The sequence below is a fragment of the Gavia stellata genome, chromosome 3 (genome assembly GCF_030936135.1).
Source record: "Gavia stellata isolate bGavSte3 chromosome 3, bGavSte3.hap2, whole genome shotgun sequence".
NCBI lineage: Eukaryota > Metazoa > Chordata > Aves > Gaviiformes > Gaviidae > Gavia > Gavia stellata.
Genome location: NC_082596.1, coordinates 78,627,012 through 78,651,723, shown reverse-complemented (window position 1 = coordinate 78,651,723; position 24,712 = coordinate 78,627,012). Strand labels below are relative to the sequence as shown.

Genomic DNA, 24,712 nt, shown 5'->3' with positions numbered 1-24,712 from the left:
GGAATTAGATATAGAAGGCTGTTTAAATACTGGTAGGCATTTATTAACATTTTCTAAGTGCCTAGTATTCTATCTGTTGTGTTGTTGCTATTAATCTTGAATATATAGTTCAATTAACTGATTAAATGCTAGTTAAATTAACTGCCTGACAGTTAATTTTGTCATTAATAGATCAATAAACTCCTTTGATCCTAATTCGATCTAAACTACACAAGTTGAGGAGTTTCTCCTTGTGAGAGCATCTTTTGTCTGTCATCAACCAGAAGAACTTAATGCACAAACTGATCAAGCGATGCCTGCTAAAAGAAAGGAAAATTAGTCATGCCTACCTGCAGATGAACACAATCATAAACCAGGAACACATTTGCACTCAGATGAACATACTGCCCACATTGCTCTCGCTTTGCTGCACTATGCACTCTTCAAAGACAATATGCCACTTCCACTTATGTGATAGGAGTTCAACTGAAATCAAGAGGGAAATAAATGGTTATTCTTGACTATTGAGTTTTCTAGAGAATCCCTCTAACTTTAATAGTGTTACCACACCAGCAGCCTTTAACAAGTTGATGTGTTGGTAGTCACACATCAAAAAACAAAACAATGTTTAAGCTGGGAAAACAACCCAGGATTTGCTGGCTCAAACCAGGGCTTAAAATGAAACTAAGGATGAAATTCCAAATTATAGCTTGTCTGATGCAGTACTCAGAAAACTAAGAGTGAACAAAAGATTAACAGCGAGTCCATCAGCTCCATAGATCAACACACTGTAGGAGCAAACAAGCCATCTATGAATGCCAGCCACACAGTTTCACAGAGCTAAATGTGCTGGGCCTAGCAATTACATAGCTGTACCATAAGGCCAGACTACCTATTTCACACACCTGGTCTGTCAAAAATGTCAAACTGCGTGGCCATGGACAGGATAAAAAAAGCAAGAAACTTCTGCAGTGGTTTTTACACGCTTCTGCATGGCTTTAAACCGGGTTGTGGGACCGTGCCTTCAGAACCATGAAGCCATTCCCATGCCATTTTTTCAACAGTTAGTGACTTGTTCAGAATCACTGTCACTCTACGACCAAGCCAAATATAAAAACCATAAAAACCTCAGTGAAACCAGCTTGTGAAACCCTCTACGGCCCAGTGCCGACCTTCCAACCAGAAAAGTTTGGTTGGGCCAACCGACACCCGGCTGGGAAGGGGGAGAGCTCTCCCTGAAGAAGGACGGTAGGAAGCTAAAGCCAGGTCCACACCGGAGGCCTGAACGCTGCTGCAGCAACAGAAGCCGCCCAGAGAGCCAGCGCCGCCGGGCCGGGCCGCACCTCGCCTCCCGCCTGGCCCCACAGCTGTCCCTCAGAGCGCCTATCCGCCGCCAACCTGCGGCGAAGGGGGTTACTTTCGCCGAAGGACGCGCTTGATCAATACGTACACGGGGACAAATCCGGCTCCCGAGGCAAAGCACCCGCGCCAGCCTGCGCTCCGCACCCGCCGGGGCACCGCCTGCGCCACACCGGACCTCCGCCAGTAGCCGAGGAGGCGGTCGGGCCGCGGTCAGGTGAGCCGGGCCCCGCGTGGGAAGGCGGCGGCTGCCGGCGCCCGGAGGTGCCCGCCGGGAGAGCGCCGGAAGCTCCCGGCAGCCCCCGCGCTGCCCGTCATGGCGGCGGAGGTGAGGCTCCCCGCGCTCCCGCAGCTCGCCCCCCGGCACCGCCGGGTGCCCCCAGCGGCGGAGGGAGGAAGAGGACGGAGGGGGCGCGACGCCCCGGCCCGTGGCAGGCAGCAGTAGGCACTGGGGTGGGAGGGACGCACCTCGGCCCGCAGCGGCGCCTTCGGGCCCTGCCCGTCCCTCGCCGCTCTCGGCGGAGGGAAGCGTTGGGCCTGTGAGGCGGAGGGGCGGAGAGGCCCCGCCGGTGCCGCCTATCGCATGTCAGATTCGCCCATTGACTCCCGCCTTCGCGGCTGCGAGCCCCCCTTGTCCCGCTCCAGCCGCGGGTAACGGCGGTGCGCTGCTCTGCTGACTACCTTCTCCGGCCCGGGGGGGGAAAGGGAAGCGCCGCCGCGCAGTTTCTGCTTGGGGAAACGTGTCCCCCGCGCATAGTGCCCTTACGGAGACACGGGGCAGAGATGCGTTGCAACCTGTCACGCAGGTCTCTCCGCTCCCGGCAGTTTATTCTTCTCTTTGCATTGCCTTGCGCTGATGGTCGTGGGAGAGGGATTGTCCCAGTCGTGTCCAGCCGCTAAAAGGTTTTTTTGCTGCGTTGTAATGACACTTATGCTGCTTTCCAAACTATATATTTATATGTATGTTTCTTCCTCTAGGTATCTTTTGAGTACTCACTTGATCCAATATGGCTTTGATTAGCCGAAAAAGTTTCCATTTTTATTCATCCAGCACACCAGCAAGCAGGTCCATTTTGATGACCCTAAGCAAAAGGTTGAGCTTTATCAGTGGGCAGCAAAAGCCCCAAAACTGTAGCTCTGTAGCCATGAGGATGCTATGTTTCAAAGATAAATCTCAGTATGTGTTATGTAGAAAAAATCACGTACAACTGCGGATACAGTCTCTTTCTGTTAATGAAACTGTGCATCTTTGTGGAGATACTGGGAGCAGTCCTAAATCTGATAACGGGTGGATGGATGAACAACTATTTTTCAAGAAGTTGCACAGCCTTTGCACATCGAAAGAGATTTTTGACTTCCTTAGCTCTCTGGAAGTTATGTCTGATACTATGGCATCAGGAGCCCTGCAGAGGATTTCTGAAGTTGAGGTGGATGACGATGGCCTGAAAAACCCTGAAGGAGTGCTAGAGAATGAAGTTTTTAGGGCATTATGCTTCCAGTTTGAATTTGCATCCTCAAAACTGTCGAACACTGGGCTGCTGAATGCATTGCAAGCTTTGATAACACTGCGTATAGATCCCCAGAGTACACTGATGGCAAGCTTGCTTTCAGAGGGTGAGGAACGGCTTGGTAAAGGACAGTTGACTGTTAAAAATCTGTGTGCTCTTGGAGAGAGTTTGCTTGAGTTGGAAGGCCCAAGTTGCGTGACACTGGAACAAATTGTGAACCACATGCAAGAAAAAGACATTGAGAAGTGGAGTCCTAGGGAACTGGTGGTAGTTTATAAGATGCTGCAGGTTACTGTCAGGGAAGGGGAACAATACCAAGACTTGCTAAACAGGATGAACAGTGTTACTTTAACCATAGTTTCCCAGCTAAGCCCAAAGTTCACAAGCATAATACTGAATTCACTGGTTGTTCTTCGTCAGACTCGGGCAGTTCCCTTAGTGACAGCACTGTGTAAGCATTCTGTGAAGTATATTCCATATTTCACAAGTGATGAACTTGTAAATGTACTGGAAGCCTTCCTATACTTTGGACGTCGTGAACAAATTTTTACAGAGGCACTGGAAAGACATGTTCCCAAGTCCATCTTTACCATGCATCCTCAAACAGTCAGCAAAGTCATGCAGTATTGCTGCCAAAAGATGATCCTTTCTAAGCCCATCTTCAACGCAGTGGCAGAAGGTTTCATTTCTGATGCTGACAGATTTACCACCGACCAGATTGCTGAGTATATTATACCATTTGGGACTCTTAACTATCTCCCTCCAAATGCTTCTTCCTTGTTTAGGAAGCTTGAAACTGTACTGCATACTCGCTTTGGTCACTTTCAGCCTCACACCTTGCTGAACCTGCTGCACTCATGTGTCCTTATTCAACGTTATCCAGTAAATTTTCTGCCAAAAATATTTAGTCCTTATTTTCTGCAAAAGCTTCAAGGTAAGCAGCAGTGTTTCTCTTGCTACGTTCTGCATTTCTTTCTATTACGTGGAGTGTGTCTTGTTAAGAATCCATGTGTTATCAGTTACATCTGTCAAATCAACAATGACCTGATTAAGGTGACTGGAGAATGCTGATCAGGAGGCCAAAGATTGTTGCTTCCTGTTACAGTTGTCTTTCAGTTCATATCATTTAGAGGAGTTTGAAAATTGCCGTGTACAATCTTAAACAGAGATTTGAAATCCCTTCAGAATTTTATTTCAGTTAATCCTTCTGCCTTTCGAAAAAATACTGGCCCTCTGTTTTTCCCCATGTTTGTCCTTTGTCTCATCAGGTTTTAGATGCTAAGTTGTTCTGTGGAGGAAATGTGTTACTTTTAACTCTGGCTGTTTAAACTTCTTTGCCTATGCAGTGACCAATGTGAATACTCACACTGAAGTGAGACTATGTTACTCTGAGACTGGTAACTCTAGGAGGGCTAGTGAGACTAGTTAATATGGAACTAACAAGACTGAGACCAAAAGTGGTAGATTTTTTTAATGACAATGATACCTGGGATGATGCATGAGTGATCATACATCTCATACAAACTCATATAGTTTAGTGATTCTGCATTCATTTTTCTCTAAACTGTTGCATTGTAATGACTGCCACATGAGGGATGCGGCATAAAGGTGGAACACTGGATAGTGAGTCCTGAGACTTGACTTTTATTCTGGGTGTAGCCCCAGATTTGCTTTGCGGCTTTGGGAAGTCACTTCAATTTTCTGTTATCTTTTTCTTCCACCACAATTATTCGCTTTGCTTACTTGGATCTCATACTCCGTACGGTTGGGACTGGTTCTTAGGCATTTTACTCAGGGGCTAGCCCAGGGGAGGACGTATTTCAAAAAACAGTAGAAATACTAGTAGTACTGATTGTGAAGCTAAAATAATTACCTTGTGCTTGTGCACTGATGGTTAGATTTATGATTTCACTGCCTGTCTTTTTAAAGTTAAGTCCTCTGTGACTTTGCATAATCCTTATTTCTGGATGTCTTCCTAAGCATCCAATCCACTCTCTTTCTGAGGCTCTAAGGGCAAGGTCACAGTTGTCAGAAAACTTGCTCATAGACTTCAAAATTGGGACCAAATTATAATATGCAAGAAAAGTTACAATAACTATTCCACAGCTTTCTTATAATTGTGTTACTAGCAAGCTCACCTATTACTACCAAAATAATTCATTGTTATATTTAAAAAAAAAAAAGTCTAAAAATCCTTATAAACTTTGGTCAAGATTAGTACAAATTCTAGAGAGAAGTGAGGTAAAGTGTAGCATTGGGACAAAAATAATTTAAATTACTATTATTAATAAGAACGCGTTACAGTTATATGCACAGAATTTGTAAATCTCAGGCAGTACAAAATGTACAAATACAAAAAGTACAAATACTGTTTTGCCTTATGATTCAAGTAAGGTCCATTGCACATAAGTGATTCTAGTGCTTTATTCCTTACCTTCCGTCAGGCTGCATCGTGTCCAGCTTTTCAGGTGGGGGTAAGGTAGAACCGGGTATGGACTTCTGCTGTCATCTCTATTCTTCTGTTCTTTCAGGATAAGGATTATTGTATTATATTCTTCCTTCCAAGTTGGTTGTATTTCTCTTTCGTATTGTATTATTGTCAGCTTGTGAGAGCTGAAAAGCGTGAATGGATAAAGCTGAAAAAATTAATTTGCAGTGCATAGTTGTTGGCTTAATTAAAATAGAAGTGAGATCCGAGCCAGTAAAATGTCACAGCATCATAAATGAGAACAGTTAAGGATAGGCTGGTATGTTTCTTTTAATTATCTAGGCAAAAATGTAAATTGAATTCTAAGGCTCACATAGGTTTTAACAAGGGATAAAGATTGGTGCTTCATCTTGATTTTTAAATTATTTTTAATCTAGAATCTGGTGCAGTTATTTGATGCTTCTTCCCATGGACATCCTGTCTGCCAACTACACTCCTCTGATGGAGGCTTCCTGTGTCCATCTTTTTTCCATGCCCTGAGCTCCTTTCCACCTCTGAGCGAGCACTACAGTCCCATCCTTGGCCCTATGTCTTACCATACTGAGGAAAACATTACAAAATTTAAAAATCTACCCCATGGTTTATCCCATCTCACTCAGGAGATCTTAGAGTCTGCTCACCCGCTGCTTCCAAGACTGTCTTGTCTGTAAGGGCTGCCTTCACCTAATAATTTTGCTGGATTTTTTTTCCCAGTCTAGTAAGTTTCTAGAACATCCCCCATGTGATAGCCTGTCCTTGGCTGTAACTATTACATAATCCAACACTTTTGGACACACATCTATTACGAACAACACAGTTGTAAGCTATAGATTTTAAGTAATTCTGTGTTAGATAGTAAATCATATTGAGCAGCATTATAGGGATATGCAAGCTATGCCAGAAAGATGAGTGACTTCTCTAGATACCAGCTAAGATTGCTCTGTTAATAAAACTATATAGAAGATCAAGTTTTCAAAGTGATTAGAAACTTTGGTCACTCAGTTTTTAGCTGTTCAACATAAAATACCTTAAGAGGTTGATTTTTAGGAAGTAGACATTCCTCATATCCTAAAAACCAGAATGTCTTTTAAAGTTCTGAAGCTGATACTTTGAAAATGAGAAACCTCATAGTGCCAGTTACTTTGAATATGTTCTTTTAAATCAATGTAAAGGTATTCCACTAGAGTGGTCGAAGTTCAGAACAGGAACTTGAGAAGATGACCTGCATGATTAACATCTTATACTTCATCAGGATTTTACCATTCTGTAATAATACTTTGCATGTAACATGAAAGATTCTTCAAGTATACGCTTGTAAATCTCCAGAAATTATTCAGTATTATCCACTACTTTCAGATTAAAAAAAAAAATCTGAGTGAAACAATGAGATCCTAGGATTATAACTTGGGGAGAGGGGGTTGTAGGAAGAAGGAAATAGCATATTTTTCCAAGACCTCAACGCAAACTTATTCCTCCCTGTAGAACGTCCTGCGTATCTCAGATCCTCATATTTTTGTGAAAGAGTATGACAGTCTTAACTAAGATCTTGCTAGTTGTATTTTTTTTATGTTGATGATATTTCTGTAAATAATCTCCTCATTTTTCTAACTATGTCATTTCACAACTGATCTTTCTGTTCATTCAAACAATGATCAAGGATGATAATGACAAAATAGCTTCTCTGCATGTTAAACTGAATAGCTTTTCCTAACTTCTGTGTGATGGTTTTTGTAAAGATACTTTGTTGAAGGTACACCTGAAAGCCTGAATATTTTTGTTTCAGCTCAGCCACCTGGTTTGGACAGAATTGTTACCACCCAGCTAACCCAGCTTTTTCTGACTGTTACCCTGGAGTGCCCATTTTATGAGGTATGGTACATAGGAAACCAGAAATGATGTTAGCAAGAGGTGATAAGGTAATTAGGGCCCTGTTGATAATTAGTTGAAGACTGGAATTGGATGAAACAGCTTTTTTTTTCCTTGATGAAAATACGAAGCATTTCTGCCTGTTTGACTTGATATATTTGTATGTTTGACAGAACTGGCTAGCTCTAAGTTAAAGTGCTTTTTGAGTATTTCTGAGTACTTTTCCAAGAACTGTTCCTTTTTTATGTTTACTTGTGAAGTCTTGGAGAACAAAAAGAGATCGATCAGGCACTTTGATGTTGGCCTGACTGCAGAGGAATGGAAACAGTTGTCCATTTCTCATGAGCGATATGTTCAGCATGATAGCATGGAAGCTTGCCAAGGATATTCTGGTGGTTGTGGGTTTGTTTTTTTTTTTAAGTTTCTAGCAGATCATACCTCAGACTTTCAAGTCTCTCAATAGACATGGCTTTGAAATGCACAGAATACATTTTGCTACATTAATATGAGGTAGCAAAAATGTTTTCTCCCTTTTTCTTTTCTTTGATTTGGCTTTCTGTCATTATGTAGGGTCCCAAACTCCTTCCAAAGTATCAAGTAAAGGCCTTTCTCACGCCTCACAGTTCCCTGGATGTTCACCTCCTCAAAATGGTGAAGACTGGATTACTTCATTTACTGAAAAAAAGAATATATTTTGCATCAGAGGTATCAACACCATATTTCTATACAATTGGTAAGTAACATTTCTTTTAATAATAAAATGTATACTTATGCTGTCAAAACTTAGGCTCAGTTATTTGCCAGAAATAAAAATGATTGATTTTGTTCCCTTCATGTGCGTTCTATATTGTGCAAATATGGAAAAAGTAAACTGGAATACAAAACTCTGTAGAAGGTCTGAAATGAGGAACCATTATGGGAACTTTAAGTAAATGCATTTTCAAAGTGAGAAAGAAGAACAGGGAGAGAAAAGAACTGCAATAGTACCTGGAATTTACACAGCCAGTCTGCACTGAAAATAGCTGCTAACTCTTGTATTCTGTATTTTTACTGTCAGCTACCCTTTTACTTATACTGTAAACAATTTATATAATGTAAAGCAGAATGAGGCAATGCCACTCACCTGATCTGTCTGCTTTGGTGGTGAGTAGAGAAAGGGAGAGCTGGAAGGTTGTCAGCCCTCTGCCCTGCTCAGCTGGGCTTCTCTCCTCTTAGTAAGAACTGTTGACTGTATATAGTCAGTAGTGATTTGTGGACTGAAAGAGGGGAGTGGGCAAGACAGAGTGTTTTATGCACCAGGAAAGGAAACAGAGAAGGTAATGATGAGGAAAGACATGTGCGCAGGAGGGGTGGAGGATAAAGAAGGTGTTGAGGGAAGGGTCTCTTGGACCCCACGGACATCGTAGGGATGAAAAACAAAATCAAGAGAGAGGGATGACTTCAGTATTACTCTGCATTTCAGCTTCCACATGGAGTTGAAGTTGGCAGGGTGTAGGGCCCAAGCTCTGTTTGCAGATTGACATAATCTATAAAATTAGGGAATTAGTGAGAAAAATAAAAGGTGTAGGGGGGGAGAGAGAGAGAGAGTGTCTCTCCCCAAAGCCCTCAAAATTCCAGAGGCCCTAGCCAGCCCAGGAATGTGCCATTTAATTGCATTATGGTTTTTAGTGGACGTGGAATACTACTTTGCTGTTAGCATTATGAAAGGCTGAAGTGTTACTAATTATCACTCATTTGTGTTAAATAGTCTATACACATCTTTTGCAAGCCTTTGTGATTCTGAAAAAAATGTCACGATAGTATTCTAATTATTTTATAAAACAATGAACTGTAAGAGGATGAGAATTACAGTAAAAAGTTTGTTAAATGAGTTTTAATGTCCCTTCTCTTTTCATCTATAATAGATATTGAGATTAAATTAGATGAAGAAGGTTTTGTGTTGCCTGCTGCCCAATGTGAAGAGGTGCACAGACGGTAAGAGAATGAAATAAACTACTGGTAAAATGTTAACTTTGACAAAAAGCATCCAGGGTGAAAACCCGAGCAAAATTTAAGCTAATTGGAGTTTTGGCATTGGCCTCAACAAAGCTAAGGTTTCATATTGAAACCACTGGCAAAGGACAAATTTGGCAAAATGAACAATCTGCACTTTTTCCTCGTTATTTTGCCTCCTGACTATACAGTGTCAGACAATTAGTCTCTTCACCCAGTGACAGTCAGGATCAAAGTGATCCTGATTTGGCTTATAGTAATGTATTTTGATCTTCTGTAATTAATTTTCAAATTAAAACCAAATTAATTCTAATTGAGCATGTCTGCATACATTTAACACAGTTTAAGCCAGTTTGAGTTCACAAATTTACTTTTGTAAGGAATCCTGTATAATGAGGATATTTGCTACAGATGCTGTTTTTATTGAAAAATGCATAGGTGTTTAAAAAATATGTTAAACAAGGATTATTTTGAGAAACCTTAGATGCAAAGTTAAGCAACCTGCCTGTGTGGAATTTGCAACTGCACTTCTGTGGACAAAGCAAAAGTCTTTGAAAAGGTTATGTTTTCTCCAGCTTAACCTTCACAGGACTCACTGACTAATATAGGTTCTTTCAAAAATCCCATGCTTAAATGTTTAAGAACGGGCTTTGATTTTTTTTGTATTACAGCTATCGTGTAAATAAGGTCACAATAAACTTAACATACTGAAAATTTAAGCAGCTTTTTTACAGTGGGTATACAAATTTTCATTTAAGGTGATGTGATTTTTATCACCAAGGAGAAAAAATACAATTGTAATCCATGATGCTGCCAACCATACGTACAGGTTTAACTTAAACGGATTTAGTTTAAACTTCACTTTAACTTAAACTCTAACAGGTTTAACAGGTACACTAATAAGTTGAATAAATTTAGCTGCTGAAATGTTTTCAAGCTGAGACAAGTATTTTGTATGTTTTTCCTTCTAGAAGAATTCAAAACAGCTTACCAATAGTAGCATTACAAATATCAAACTCTCATTAACTCGTATGGTAATTTTTGTTCAGAGCATATAAATAAGCTTTTCAGATCAGTTTCACTAACCTTCAGGCTTTCCCCCTCCCACCCTTAAATTGAGTGATTTAAATTGTCCTGAACTAGGTGACTCTCATCCTACAACATCTAATTCTAGGAGGTATTAGGGAGTAAGAGGGGAGGTATTGTCTCATGCTTCTTAGGAACCGCAGTAGTTGTGGTGATTAAAGTAACTGATTTTTTTTTTTTTTTGATACTACACTTGTGCTTGATTTTAGAATTGCCCTCTGTGTTGATGGTCCAAACAGATTTTGCGTTAATAGCCACAATCTGTTGGGAGAAGAAGCTATTAAACAGAGACATCTTCAGTTACTTGGCTATGAAGTTGTGCAGGTAAAGTCCAAAGACAGTGGTTTGCTTTTGCTCTGGCTAACAGAACAAGTGAAAAATTATTATTTTATAATGCTTAAAACTGTAGTTGCAATTACTTCCCATGGCAGATGTAGTCGTGTCCTTTATATATTATGTTGTCTGCCTAGCTTTTGCCTTTTTGAGGGTGTTACAGAAATTCCTTTTTTCTTCCTTGGATTAATTACTGTATTCCGCCTGCGTTTTCTGCCAAATAGTGGCTGCTTGAAAGACTACTTCTCTGCAGTGATTAGGATTCAAATCTTGACTTAAAGGAAAATGTTGTCTAAAAGTTCAGTAGAATTGGGATTTTTAATTAAATACTTTTTTAAAAAGGTCTGAATTTAGAGTTTACAAAGAGGAGTTTAAAAAAAAAGGAAGTGAAGGAACTGCTTTGTATTGTAAATAATATTTTCACAACAGAGTATATGTTTTGCCTGTTGAATTAATAGGGGTATTTTTATCTTTAAATATACTTTGGACCAAAACAGTTACTTTTAGATTTTTGAGGTTTTCTTTTCCATTTATAATCACTTACCACATAAGCCTAACTCCGTTATATTTAACTTAGTTTAAACTGTAATGGATATCACTCTTCGTTTTACAATAATCTCTATTCAGGTTATTTACAGATCAATAATATGCTTAGGATTACATGTTTAATTTTAAACCAGACAAATCTTGGATATGTAATTTTACATCTGCTTAATGAACATCAGTCTTACCCAGTTGTTTATTAAAAGTTTTTTCCAGCAATCATTTTTGTTTTGTTTCCAGATTCCATTTTTTGAGATACAGAGTCTACAAAATTGCAGAAAAATGGCAGAATATCTACACAAAAAAATCTTTCCTCATACATATGGACTCAGCTGCTGACACTGGAGAATTATACCAAATCACAGGTTGACCTCCTGTACTATAAAGTGTAAATATTGTGCATGGAGGAACAATTCTGTTTTCTAAATAACTCCACCTAAGGTAATTTGAGCTTCTGAATGTGAGACCTTCCAATATTTGGAACAATTGACATGTAAAGAGTAATAAAGAGCAACATATTTTCTTAAGTTTTGTGTAAATATTTATTATAAGTTAACAGATTTAAGTGCCAGACAGTACTGCGTTTCCTTTGTATCTTCACTCGTTCTAACTCACAACTGCAAATGGACAGATGTGACTATTGAAGGATACTGCCTGGTGCTGAATATACAGAATGTGCCATGCTACCTACCAATCAGGGCTTTTCTTGACAGTATAAGAAGAAATTGTGCAATTTACTCATAGCTGTTCGTGTGATTTCCCAAGTGTTTCATAAAACTAAAATTTTCAGTAGTTGCACAAGCAATATTGGCTTATTGCTCGTACTTAAGAGATGTAGAGTGCTTCTCACTAAATAGCAGTGCCTTACAGAAAATGAGAGGGTTTTTAATAAAACGATTCACTTCACTTTGCGAAAGAACAGCTGCCACAGGGTAGTGGACTTGCACAGCTGTCTCTGTGGGGGCCACCCAAGGTTCTGGGTATGTACTATTTGTAGTTTTGTCTTTGGTGGCAGTTTTAGCTAAACTGGCTAGATGGGGTCATGTATGCACTCCAGAGTTCCTTCAGTTTACGGCCTGCCATGTGAGCCTAAACCGAAACTCATTATGCCGTGAAGCTCAGAAGAAATATATCCTATGCAGTGCTTTTTTATGTACGAGTATAAGTTCTGGCAGAAGGGTGGAAGTGAGAACTGGAACCAGTAACCACTTCATCTGGAACAAGTGTGCCCTAACTTGGGTTAATGTGTTGCTTCACAGATGGACGAAGGGAAAATAACATAGCTAGTTCTGATCACATAATGTAGACTTGATGAACTGCCGTGTAAAACACATTTTCAGGTTAGCTTGTGCATCCTGCCCTGTGTGGAGTTATTATTTACGAGTAGCAATACAGAATTCCCAGCATCACCTGGTTTGATTTTAACGATTATGATCTGATACAAAAAAGGTGAAAATTTACATCCTTGAAATTCTCTACATTTTACCAGCAGATATAGAACATGGCCATTTTTTCCTTCCAAGGCTACTGTTAATAATTCGTGAGTTGCAGGTGTCCATCAATTGTCCCAACAATACCTGGAAATTTTTGGATGCAAAATCCAGATCCAAAATATGATTTACATTGTGTCATGCTGTGCATTCTGTTCATGTTAATTTGTTGCAGGTATAAAACCCTTACTCACAGTAGTATGTCAGCACTGACAGGTGAGGGAGGACCAAGAGGTAATGAGATACTTTCCAACACTATAATAGGAAGCTTACAGCACATCGGTAACCTAACATTTGTCATCCTAGCAAAGAGAAATTGAAGGAGAATGACTGAAATGTCTTTGCAGACATTCATAAGGAACTTTTCCCTAATACAGAAGAAATCGTCAAGGTATTCTTTTGACACTAACAGCACTGAAGGGACAAGTCAACCACTCGGAACTGAATGAGAAACAACTAGTAAGAGGAACAACCTGTGAAAAGCCTTCAAAAGTGAGGAGGGATGAGAAGGGACTGAAAGAGAAGGGGGTGACACAGCGACAGCGATGAAATGAGAGGAAAACTGATTCTGGTGTCAATGACTGATGCCTTTCTCCACGGTGGAAGGGAGCTGGTGATGCTTATTTCTCACACCAGAAGGTGGCGGTGTTCTCAAACAGATTTGATTGCCCGTAGTTTTCAAACACAGATGGTTTGTAAATATAGTAAAACTACTTAAAAGGAGTGATTTGTACATACTGTCCCAAGCTAAAAATAACCTGTCTAGAATATGGCCATATTCCATCTCATTCTTCACTGGCATACATTTGATACTGATTTTTGGAAAAGCATTCTGGTATTGTTAGAAAACATTTCCTTCTCACTTTGTTCTTACTGTGATTCCTTTCATTTAATTCTGCTAGATTTGTTTGATGAAGTATTTATTGTTGAAAAGAAATGTAGTTGTTACTGCCCTCTTGTCCCTAGCTCATTGAATATAGAGGAATTTGCAGGTCGTGAATAATGAAAGTAATAAACATCTTGGAACAGGCTGCTGTGTCTGCTCTGCTTCTCACATCATGCCAAACAAGTGCTATTGATTGCCTAATTTACTACTTATCAAGGCCTCAGATTAAGAAGTTCTTTGTTTTTCTTATTTTTTACTAGGAGACTCACTGTGTTTACAAATGATACAGGTTTCCCATGTGTAAGTACCTGACAGAACTCCAGTGTCAGTCAGAGCTGTGGACTTTGGTCCTTGTTCTGGTATCATCAGTCCAGCTGTTGCTCCTTTCGGAACAATACTGCCTCAGCTTTAAACAGCGGGATCAATGGCTCTTGAGAACCAAACTGATGCATACCCTGCAGGAGATACTCCTTTTCCTGAAATTACCTTGTAACTTTAGTACTGGATTCAGTCAGAATACAAGGCACTAAATGTTTAAGCAGGTTTAGACATTTTACTGTAAACACGCTTTTTAAATGACTACTGTTCAAAGCCTTGTGTTTTTTCCATCCTTTCTACCAAACTATTTAGTGCTTGTTCTCCTAGTATTATTCTTTTTTCTTTCTTTCATCATTGGATACAGAACCAAATATGATTTTTCCTGTGACACTCTTGAACAGATCAATCCCTCAGACACCATTCATATGATAAAAGCGAAATGGACGCCTGAAATCAGCTAAGCCCAAATTTTGTCTATTTAAGTGCTAAGTACTCAGAAGTTCCCTTTAACTTGACTTCCACTTGAAGTCTACTGAAACTGCTAAGCACTTCTGTAAGTCAGATAATTTCTTTACTTGCCCGTTTATGGGTAAGCCCATCCATTTTGGAAGATCTGGGTTGAATCCCCTTTTCAGCTGTTGTGCAGTTAAAATAACACCTAGCAATTTTGTAGCAACACTGTAAGGATCAAGAAGTCAGGGACCACTGATACCTTGAGGAGTAAGCTTGCTTAAATGTTAAGTCTGTGAATAGTTACATAAAAGAACTGCCTAAAATAGCAGAGAGACAGCTATTGACCCAACAGGTCTCATTTCCAGTCTTGCTATCTAAAACGTTCAGCTCTTGCTGAGGCTCTTCATGAGGTTTTTATGAGACTGTAAGGAGAAGACATGCATTTGAAGTAGCACGAAGAAAAGTACTGCTGCTATTTCATCTTTTTTTTAATCCAAATCATTCCCATTAACTAAAATGTAGAGGAAAAGGCAAAAGCACCGTATTGCTTTTTTGATGTGAGGTGGGTGGTGTTTTTTCCACATAAATGTTGCTGGTAATGACAGGTACAGGAGGTTTAGCATGGATCCAGGTTTGGAGAAGGTTTTTCCAATAAACAGGTGATGCCATTTTTCCTGTAGAATTCTGCCTGCACGTGATTGATCCTTGCATGATCTCTGATCGGCTGCTCTATGGGCTTATTTATGCGTCTCCCATACTCTGAAGATGACAAAACAGCGACAGGTCTTGCCGTTTCCTGTGAAAATATAGAATTCTCCTTATAAAAAAATCACACAGTGAATACTTGGCAGTTATCTACTGCTAAATGTGCTGTGGCCAGGGGCAAAATAACAGAACTGTACAGCATCTGCTACACAGATGTATATTTATTTAGCAGCGATTGCACCCTTACTGTTCCATCCCTGACCTAGTTTTTTATGTATATTAATAAACCATGAATGTATCACTAGATGACGAGATAAGATATGGAGCTGTGCCATGAGTTACTGTGGACTGATAATTTTTTACGCACACGCACACGCGCACACAGAATCACAGAATCATTAAGGTTGGAAAAGACCTGTAAGATCATCAAGTCCAACCACCAGCTAACACCACCATGCCCATTAAACCATGTCCCACAATGCCTCGTCCACATGTTCCTTGAACACCTCCAGTGATGGTGACTCCACCACTTCCCTGGGCAGCTTATTCCACTGTTTCACCATCCTCTCAGTAAAGAAATTTTTCCTAATATCCAGCCTAAACCTCCCCTGGCGCAACTTGAGGCCATTTCCTCACACACGCAGAGGCGATTACCATGTGATTACTGGCAAACTAAATGCTATGTTACTGGAAAGTGGCACAGATTTTATTTTCATTCTTATTTTTCTTGTGCACTGACTTGCATGATTAATTTGAAAAATAGGAGAGATTTAATTTGTATTCTGTTACAGGAACACCTACACTGCTTGCACAATTCAGTGAAACCACTGCATGAAAAAAATCAAAGCCTAAAGAAAAACCCTGAGCAACCACTAGTCCATGCAAGCTTTCCCTGAAGGACATAAAGGATATTCTACTGTATTTGAAAGTATACTTATACATATACTACTGTATGAAAGGTTTTACTAAAAATTCTTGTAGCTGTAAGATTAGAGAAATAACTGCTCTGCAATGATGGGAAGTGGCCCATTTCATTTTCGTGAAAAAAACTTGATCAAGAAAAGATTACTTTCAGCTTGTTCTTGGTAAACTGCATTTTAAGTGACTGTGCAATCACTATCTGCAATCTGCAGTTCCCTCCTGTGCTACAGCAATGGGGAGCTCTGGAGTCAGAAGGGAAAGACAGGCTTTGTTCGTTTTTCTTTCCCTAGCCAAAGGTCTCAGATTTATCCAGCTGCTTGTATGTTTGCACACTGGCTAACACCCTAAGCCTTGGTCCCTGATGTGTTTACCTAGTCTTACCATATAAATAATATTTACAAGGAGAATGAAAATGCGGATGCCACACCACAGTTCAGGTGCAAACAAATGACTTCTTTGCTATAACAGATGCAAGTCTGAGCCATATCAGCACTTACGATAGAACCCATGAAGCACATGAGCCCCTGCATTTCCTGCGAGGATGCAGTGGGAGCACAGATCCGAGGGGTCTCATAGCAGGGCAGTCAGATGCAAGACATTTCCAGACTCATGGACAAAAGCAGACCTGAGATTCTTGGGAAGATGCTGCAATCCCTTTTTTCAAAAAAAACCCCAGAAAAGCCCACTCCAGAACAACCATTTATCCCCCAACTCTCCACCTACCCTTCCTGCCTACCTTGCTCCACCCCATTAAAAGCTATTCAGTACACCAACTTATAAACCCTGTGAGAACAAAAATCAAGTCAAAAAGAGTGGCAGGCAAAAAATAAGACCATTTCCTCCCCAAACCCAGTTGTAGATAAATAGTGAAAAAGGAGAAATGACAGAATCTTTGTACTATCAAGAGAGACTTTGCCAGCAATACAGGGTTTACAGTGCTAATGACGTACGTATTAAGTAAGCAGTATGTAATTCTGATAGTTTGTGTTCCCTTTAAGTAAGTAAGATGCAGTTTTCAGCATCCTTGGTAGCACAGCACTGACTGTGCACAGTGGCATTTCATCGTTGTGGGTTCGACATTCAGCAGATTTCAGACTTTCCAACAGTTGGCTGGGAAGCGTCCTGCTACACGCCTTCGCAGCATGTAATTCTAGCACGGTTAACGCTTGAAATCAGCAATGGCAGCCTTGTGCAAACACTCTGCTGCAGTCACTGTGCTACGTGTAGCTAAACCGAGTATCTGTGACAGTACTGTTGGATTCCCTAGGTGCACCCAGGTGCGCTGCAGGAAATGAAGGGCTTACTTGCAGTGGTTTGATTTTTTCCACTTCAAGGAAAGGACTGTACTGTGGTGGATTCAGCCTGTCTCCTGTCAGTGTTGTACTAGAAAGATGTTGATTGTGGCCTTTTTATTTATTATGTTTTATAATATAGTTATTATTATATAAAGACTGTGAGGGCCACTGCAGTAAGTGAAGAGCAGGAGTTGAGTATGTGACCTGCACTCAGTGATGGGTAAGTCCAGTGTTGGGTGTCATCACGTGCAGGATCATGTTGTAACATTTAACAGCTGTGAGTTTGATGTGTCTCCATGCTAATTAAAGGGCTGGATTAAAGGACACCTGTTCAGGCAGAGTCCCTTGCATGCACTGCCCAGCAGAGCTGGTATGAATTCTGGCCCATGCACGTTTGCTTTAGGAAGCAAACTGGTAGGAAAGTGAGTTTTGATGATAATGAAAGGACACAAGAGCTCAGTAAGAAACCTTAATTCTGCATTGATAAACTGTTTCTACACAAATTTCCCAGCTGGAGGTTGAGCTTGGTATCGGAGGAGGGGGGTTGGCTTTGTTTTGTTTAAATAGAAAGGCTCATTTTTAACTGAAGTAGTCATTTACATGGCTTTTGGCCTCACGCAGATTTGCAGCTGAGTTACTAGGCATAAGCAGGTGATGGTGATGGGCACTCCCGGGCCTCCTTTGGGAGCACCTAATACTCCCTGCACTGTCTGATAGAGTTGAAGGGCATTATGGCTGTGCACTGAAATGCCTGGCATATATAGCTGCTAGTGAGAGGAATCACAAGCAGTGACCTTTGTCCCAAAATCTCAACAGTTTTATAACACAGCAATTACAGTAATTTTAACTTTTGTCTCTCTCTTCCTTCTTCCACCTCTATCATATATAATCACCAATACAAGCAGCCATTCTTAGCCCACCCACCTCTTTACACCCCATAAACCCATCAGGATTTTGAGGCCATTAACACAAAGAGGTTGCACTTTTGGTTTTTGACAGCCTCTGCCTCTGTGCGTCTATGTGTATATAAATATAAATACACATATATATATGATGCTTGTGTATGTATGTATGTATATTATTCAGATGCTGCATGGAAAAATACATGTTTTTATTTATATATTATATATTCAGGTGCCATGGTGACAGATGATGCAGAGAAGGCAGTTACTGAACACCTTCTTTGCTTCAGTCTTTACTGCTCCAGCCAGCCCTCAGGAGTCCCAGACTTTGGAGGTAACAGAGAAAGTCTGGAAGAAGGAAGACTTCCCCTTGGTTGAGGAGGATCAAGTTAGAGACCAATTAAGTAAACTGGACATTCATAAATCCATGGGTCCCAACGGGATGCACCCATGAGTGCTGAGGGAGCTGGCAGAAGTCATTGCTGGGCCACTCTCCATCATCTTTGAAAGGTCCTGGAGAACAGGCAAAGTGCCTGAGGACTGGAGGAAAGCCAATGTCACACCAGTCTTCAAAAAGGGCAAGAAGGAAGACCCAGGAAACTACAGGCCAGTCAGCCTCACCTCCATCCCTGCAAAGATGATGGAATAGCTTGTTCTGGATGTCTTCTCAAAGCACCTGGAGGAAAAGAAGGTTATCAGAAGTAGTCAACATGGATTCACCAAGGGGAAGTCATGTCTGACCGATCTGATAGCCTTCTACGATGACATGACTGGATGGATAGATGAGGGGAGGGCAGTGGATGTTGTCTACCTTGACTTCAGCAAGGCTTTCAACACTGTCTTCCACATCATCCTCATAGGCAAGCTTAGGAAGTGTGAGCTAGATGAATGGACAGTGGGGTGGATTGAAAACTGGCTGATAGATAGAGCTCAGAGGGTTGTGATTAGTGGCACAGAGTCTAGCTGGAGGTCTGTAACAAGTGGTCTTCCCCAGTGGTCAGTACTGGGTCCAGTCCTGTTCAATATATTCATCAATGACCTGGATGAAGGGATAGAGCATGCCCTCAGCAAGTCTGCTGGTGACACAAAACTGGGAGGAGTGGCGGACACACCAGAAGGCTGCGCTGCCATTCAGTGTGACCTGGACAGGCTGGAGAGTTGGGCAGAGAGGAACCTTATGAAATTCAACAAAGGCAAGTGTAGGGTACCGCACCTGGGGCGGAATAACCCCATGCATCAGTACAGGTGAGGGGCTGACCTGCTGGAGAGCAGCTCTGTGGAAAGGTACCTGGGGGTCCTGGTGGACAACAGGATGACCATGAGCCACCAATGTGCCCTTGGGGCCAAGAAGACCAGTGGCATCCTGGGGTGCATCAAGAAGAGTGTGGCTACCAGGTCGAGGGAGGTTATCCTCCCCCTCTACTCTGCCCTGGTGAGGCTGCATCTGGAGTACTGTGTCCAGGTCTGGGCTCCCCGGTTCAAGAAGGACAGGGAGCTGCTGGAGAGGGTACAGTAAAGGGCTACAGAGATGATTAAGGGACTGGAACATCTTTCTTATGCAGAAAGGCTGAGGGACTTGGGTCTTTTTAGTCTGGAGAAGAGAAGACTGAGGGGGGATCTTATTAATGCTTATAAATACTGAAGGGGTGGGTGCCAGGAGGATGGGGCCAGTCTTTTTTCAGTGGTGCCCAGAGACAGGACAAGAGGTAACGGGCACAAACTTGGTCATAGGAAGTTCCATCTAAACATGAGGACGAACATCTTTGCTTTGAGGGTGGCAGAGCACTGGAACAAGCTGCCCAGAGAGGCTGTGGAGTCTCCTTCTCTGGAGATATTCAAAACTCACCTGGACGCATTCCTGTGCAATCTGCTCTAGGTGAACCTGCTCTGGCAGGGGGGTCAGACTAGATGATCTCCAGAGGTCCCTTCCAACCCCTATCATTCTGTGATTCTGTGATATTATAGTATTTCTGTTTTCAAGGCAGATGTTTAGAAACATGGCTGCATTCTTCCTTAGTTATCAGGCTGCCAGATTCTGCTGGCCTTGAATTCTTTGCCCAGCCTATTTCAGGCATGTCCTGTGGTCTTCTGATTGACCCCTCCTTTGCATTATCTCCCTATGGATTTCCTTCCTGCAGGGCAATCTGGTGTTAAGTTTGCATAACAAACTCACCAGCTTCAGAGACTTGGGCTCTCTCAGCAAATGCTGGCATAGGGAGGGTGGATGTCAGAGGACAGTGGTTGAGTTGAGACCCCTGAATCCAGTCCTCTCAGGGAGAAGAGTTTTCAAGGATCACAGAAATAGCTGCAGGACCACCTGAACTGCAACTCTCGAGGGGCGCAGATGGTTCAGAAGTCACTCTCAGTGACCCTGAAGCTCTGTAACAGAGGGTGTGCCTTGCTGTGTCTATCTTTTTTCCCATGCTTTAACTTGGCTTGTCACCTGGAAATCTACAGGATGTCAAAGAGCAGAAGCTAACTCAGGTGTCTTCACAAAAAGCTAATGCTTTTTCCTAAACCTCCAGGCTGAGGACAATGATGTTCTCCTTCCAATTCCTTTGATACTATATAGGCTGCATTATAAAGGGTAAAACAATGGCTATCATCTCCAGCCATGTCAAAAAATACAAAATACCTTTAACAAAGATAATTATGAAATTATCAAAGGATTACCTCCTCATTAATGTTAAGACCACAACTCTTTGCATGTTCTCTGTCACATCGGTGAAGATTTTTGTTGTAACCCTCTGGTCTTTTAAAAATGGAATCATAAATGGAAACATCTCCTGTCTTGAGAAATGGAGAAAAAACGGCTAATTCACAGTATTGCTTAACTTTACAGGTTACAGAATATATGTAGGCAAATCAATACTTAATAACTCAATAATTAATAACAGTGCACATATAGCATTAGATGATGGCAACTGTAATATTAATGAGCTACCATTAGCAAGTTTGGGTCAATCCTTTGGAACAGTCTGCAATAAAAACACCTAATGACGTGTGGAATCTTTTTAAAGTCTGAAATTTCCCTTATGGTGATTTACCTCAATTTTTCCCTGTAATCTGTTGTAACTTTTGGAAATTTAACTGCTTTGTTTGTTTCTTTAGTTTTCTGAACTTTAAGCTCTCCTTCTTAAGTTCATAAATTTATCAAATGATCTGGCACTCTAATGTAAAAGGAGAGCAGGCAGTTTCAGAATTCATTTGAAATGAAAAAGACAAAGGTATCCTGCAGTGCAATCACCATTTAATTTCTGATTAAAGTGGAATTGGGAAGAGTTCAGAAACACGCTATAGTGGTAATCCTCTGATCCAGTAGTATGCATGTATCTGTTCCATATGAAAATACAGCACACCCCAAGCCAGAATATTGTATTTATGATACCTGTTGACATAGGTGCAGCCAAATAAGCAACATTAAAGACCTGATCTGCTAAAAATGCATTTGTGAAATCCAATCAAGAAGTTCTCGTCAATGGAATCAAAGGAATTTCAAAACCAAAAAAGTTTTCAAGGAAAGAAAAGCAAAATCCTCTGTTGAAATATGCTGTCAGTTGTTAATGAACTTCATTAAAAGGTCCATATTCTGGTAAGCATGTCAACTGATCACTGGTTTTGTGCATGGCTGACTACAAATTTGAAAAATTGTACATTTTGTTGGGCTTTTTTTTACCTCTAATCTTACAGTGTGCCCAATTTAGCCTTTGAAAATTTCTTGTATTTTGAGTCTTACAATTTACAATGCTATCCTCCAAAAATAGTCACGTCAGGGCAGGTCAAGAAGGCTGTAATGGTTCCATTAAAAGGAAACCATAGGTAAGAGCGCTAGTGAGGCACTGCTGTAACCATAGGCTTCTTTTGGAAAGGTATCTCCATTACTTGGTTCTGCCAAGAGGAGAGGTGGTTTGATATTTAACCTATCCATCCCTTCATTTCTCAGAAACCATCAGGCCACACAGAATTTCAGGCACGTTCAAAGCATCCTGCACCTGATTTGTCACCTTCATTACTATTATTATTTCTGTGCTTCCTTCTTCTCCTTTCCTCCCCACACTACCAGTTTCATTCAGAATTTTAGTGGGTATCTAATTTGTGCTCACCACCACAAATGTTATTTGCTCCTTTGTTTTTATTCACGTGACATTATTTGTCCGTTATTTGTTACCTGTGTCAGAGCAAATAATTAATTATTTTTGGAACTCGCAGATAGGTAGCCAGCCTGTTATGTTAAAAATTAGCCCTGTCCCAGACGATCTGTTTAAGATCTTCTGCCAGATGCATAGAGGCAATATTTCTGTGCTCAATATACTGCTCACTTTTTGCTGTTGTTTCTGTTTGTTTTCAAATGCTGACTTAGTTGGCCTAGGCGGTGGTCGTGGTGAGCTGTTTCTTAAACCCATCAGAGCAAGTGAATCACGCAGAGCAGACAGTAAATTTGCACTGAGGGTGGGCATGCTCTGTGTACTGCTACTAAAGCTAAGCACTTTGCAAACATTCATTAACATGCCAGACACACATAAAATAGGTAATAGCTTTCTTCATGTCACAGAAGAGGAAACACCACGCAAACTGGCTACAGTAACTTATGTAAAGCAATCGAGGGAGCAACTGTCAGCCAAGGGATTAAAAGACAGGAATTTCTGGCTTCTGGCCATGTGCTGAGCACATCTTCCTCTATTTCTCTCCGATTCAGTCTCTGACACACGGTTGGTTTTAGGTATTTAAGCTGCAAAAAGGAATGAAACTCCTTTTTCTGTATAAATAAAAAATTTCAAATGATCTAATTCCTTAATTGTGCAGAAGAATGGGTTGAATCTGCTTCCTTCCCTGTGGCTGAGGCCTGTGCTGTGAAAAAAACTATTAAACAGCTGTTATCACTTTTTGATTCCATGCCACTGGAGCAGCATTTTCCATAAACCACGTCATCAGGAGTGTGAAAGCAGACTTTATATTGTAAGCAAAAGGTCTATCATATGGCTGCTAATTCTATGCAGATTGGATAGACTGCGAGCTCCACCAGCCCCAAGTGCACCATGCCAGCCCTCTGCCCTGCCCTAGCCTTACTCTTGTTGTACCCTCCCTACCGTCTTTTGTTAAGCATGGCACCAACTGTGCCCGCTCACCTTTGGCTCAGAGCACCTTCCCAAGGTAATGCTGAAATCAACATGAAAGAGTCTGAAATTGCAAATCTACCTGTCTTTTAGCAGGACTACACAGTCAATCTGGAACTTCTGCGGGAAATTGGTTTTGCTGTTCCTTTAATGACCAGTGCTGTGCTGTGGTCTGCACCCTGCCCACATCCCAGGGCCACAGGACCTGCAAACTCTCACAGGTTGCCAGTTGTCACTGCCCAGTGCCCTGCACATTCAGCACCCTGTCACTTGGGTGGGGAAGGGATTCACAGGGTGTATTTATTGTTGTAAATAAATATATGTTGCCAGAATATTGCTATATTACATTGACATAATAGACATTTCAGAACTTTTTAATGTCTTTTTTGGGGGAAAAAAGACGTTAAGTTCAATGTCTCACATGACTCTTCTCAGAGAAAGAAAGGTTTGCTACCCAGGAAGTATAGATGAGCTGAGGCTGACGGTGTAAGACCGTTTTCTTTTCTGATTTTAAATACGAAGACAGAGAGAATGAGGAAAAAGTGTGATATAATGCAGCAGAGTGAGGGGTGAGGCTCCCTGCTAGTCTACTAGAGTTACTACAAATTGTCACCTTCAGAAGCATTCAGTTATCAAGGCATGTATTGATGTTATTGTTTTGAATAGCTCTTTTGATTTTCTTTATTAAAGCTGAGCATGCAGAAAATTTGTGTGATGCACACTGAAAACCTTTTCCCTCGGCTGAAGACGGAGCAGTTTCTTACTAAAGGGTCCCCGAGAGTGTGTGGTGTGGTACCAGAAAAAACACAGATGCCGCATCCAACCCTAGTGACAGGTGACGCCTTTCCTAGTGTTCCCCCTAAAGACGTCTCACATTTCGGTGATACCATGTGGCCTGTTGGTCCTTAATCCTTGGCAAACCATGGCTCTGCCTTCTCTTGCCATCCCGTGAAAGAGATCACCCTCATTTTCCATCCACAAGTAGCAAACACCTGTTACACTTTGCAAAGGACACTGAGGATCAAACCTGCTATTTAGGCATTAGATAGCCTAGCTAGTGACTAACGCGCAGCATTTCCACTGGCCTCTGAAGTATTAACAGGGTTTTCTTAGGCGCGCACCTGACCAGGTCCCTCACGATGAGGGCTGAGCCCTTGCACTGGGACTGAGCACAATGTCATTACGCTGTACAGAAACCCAGGGGGAAGTTTTGTCCCTCCAGACCCGCGGGGCCCTACGAGGCTCCCCAGCTCTCCCCTGGCTCTCCCTCGGCCTCCCCGGCTCGCTCCCTTCCCCCCCTCACCTTGGCCTCCCGGTGGAAATAGCTGAGCTCCGGAGGCCCTTCCCGTCTGGCCGGGATGCAGCTGAAGGCGGAGACGGCAGAGAGAGGAGGCCGCCGCCTCCTTCCCGCCGCACCACCGAGGTCCTCCTCTGCCCCTCCCGACCCTCCTGCGCCCGGGGCCCCCGGGGGCGCCGCCGGGGCGGGGGAGGCCAT

General features: G+C 41.7%; 3 protein-coding genes across 5 annotated transcripts in view; 1 reads left to right on the top strand and 2 right to left on the bottom strand.

The window, feature by feature from the left end:
• Window positions 1–1,485, bottom strand: part of MTRR (5-methyltetrahydrofolate-homocysteine methyltransferase reductase) — a 29,273-nt gene extending 27,788 nt beyond the window's left edge. For both annotated transcript variants that reach the window (XM_059836042.1, XM_059836043.1), the window contains exons 1-2: window positions 1,430–1,485; window positions 330–465 (exon numbers count right to left, since the gene is read on the bottom strand). The gene's annotated coding sequence lies outside the window, so the exon portion shown is untranslated. The remainder of the gene's footprint in view (window positions 1–329; window positions 466–1,429) is intronic.
• A 265-nt stretch (window positions 1,486–1,750) lies between these two features.
• Window positions 1,751–13,647, top strand: FASTKD3 (FAST kinase domains 3). 2 transcript variants are annotated; one of them, XM_059836262.1, is made up of 7 exons: window positions 1,751–1,779; window positions 2,317–3,780; window positions 7,097–7,182; window positions 7,750–7,912; window positions 9,084–9,153; window positions 10,467–10,581; window positions 11,374–11,504. In XM_059836262.1, the coding sequence occupies exons 2-7, from the start codon at window positions 2,346–2,348 to the stop codon at window positions 11,470–11,472; spliced, it is 1,968 nt and encodes a 655-aa protein (XP_059692245.1). In that variant the 5' UTR covers window positions 1,751–1,779; window positions 2,317–2,345; the 3' UTR covers window positions 11,473–11,504. The 2 variants fall into 2 exon arrangements, with proteins under 2 accessions (XP_059692245.1, XP_059692246.1); XM_059836263.1 differs by lacking the exon at window positions 10,467–10,581 and having other exon boundaries at window positions 11,374–13,647.
• A 1,100-nt stretch (window positions 13,648–14,747) lies between these two features.
• On the bottom strand, window positions 14,748–24,712 carry CFAP90 (cilia and flagella associated protein 90). The gene is made up of 3 exons (XM_059815653.1): window positions 24,521–24,712; window positions 20,777–20,893; window positions 14,748–15,076 (listed from the first exon to the last, which is right to left on the bottom strand). Exons 1-3 carry the CDS (start codon window positions 24,710–24,712, stop codon window positions 14,897–14,899), a joined length of 489 nt encoding a protein of 162 aa, XP_059671636.1. The 3' UTR covers window positions 14,748–14,896.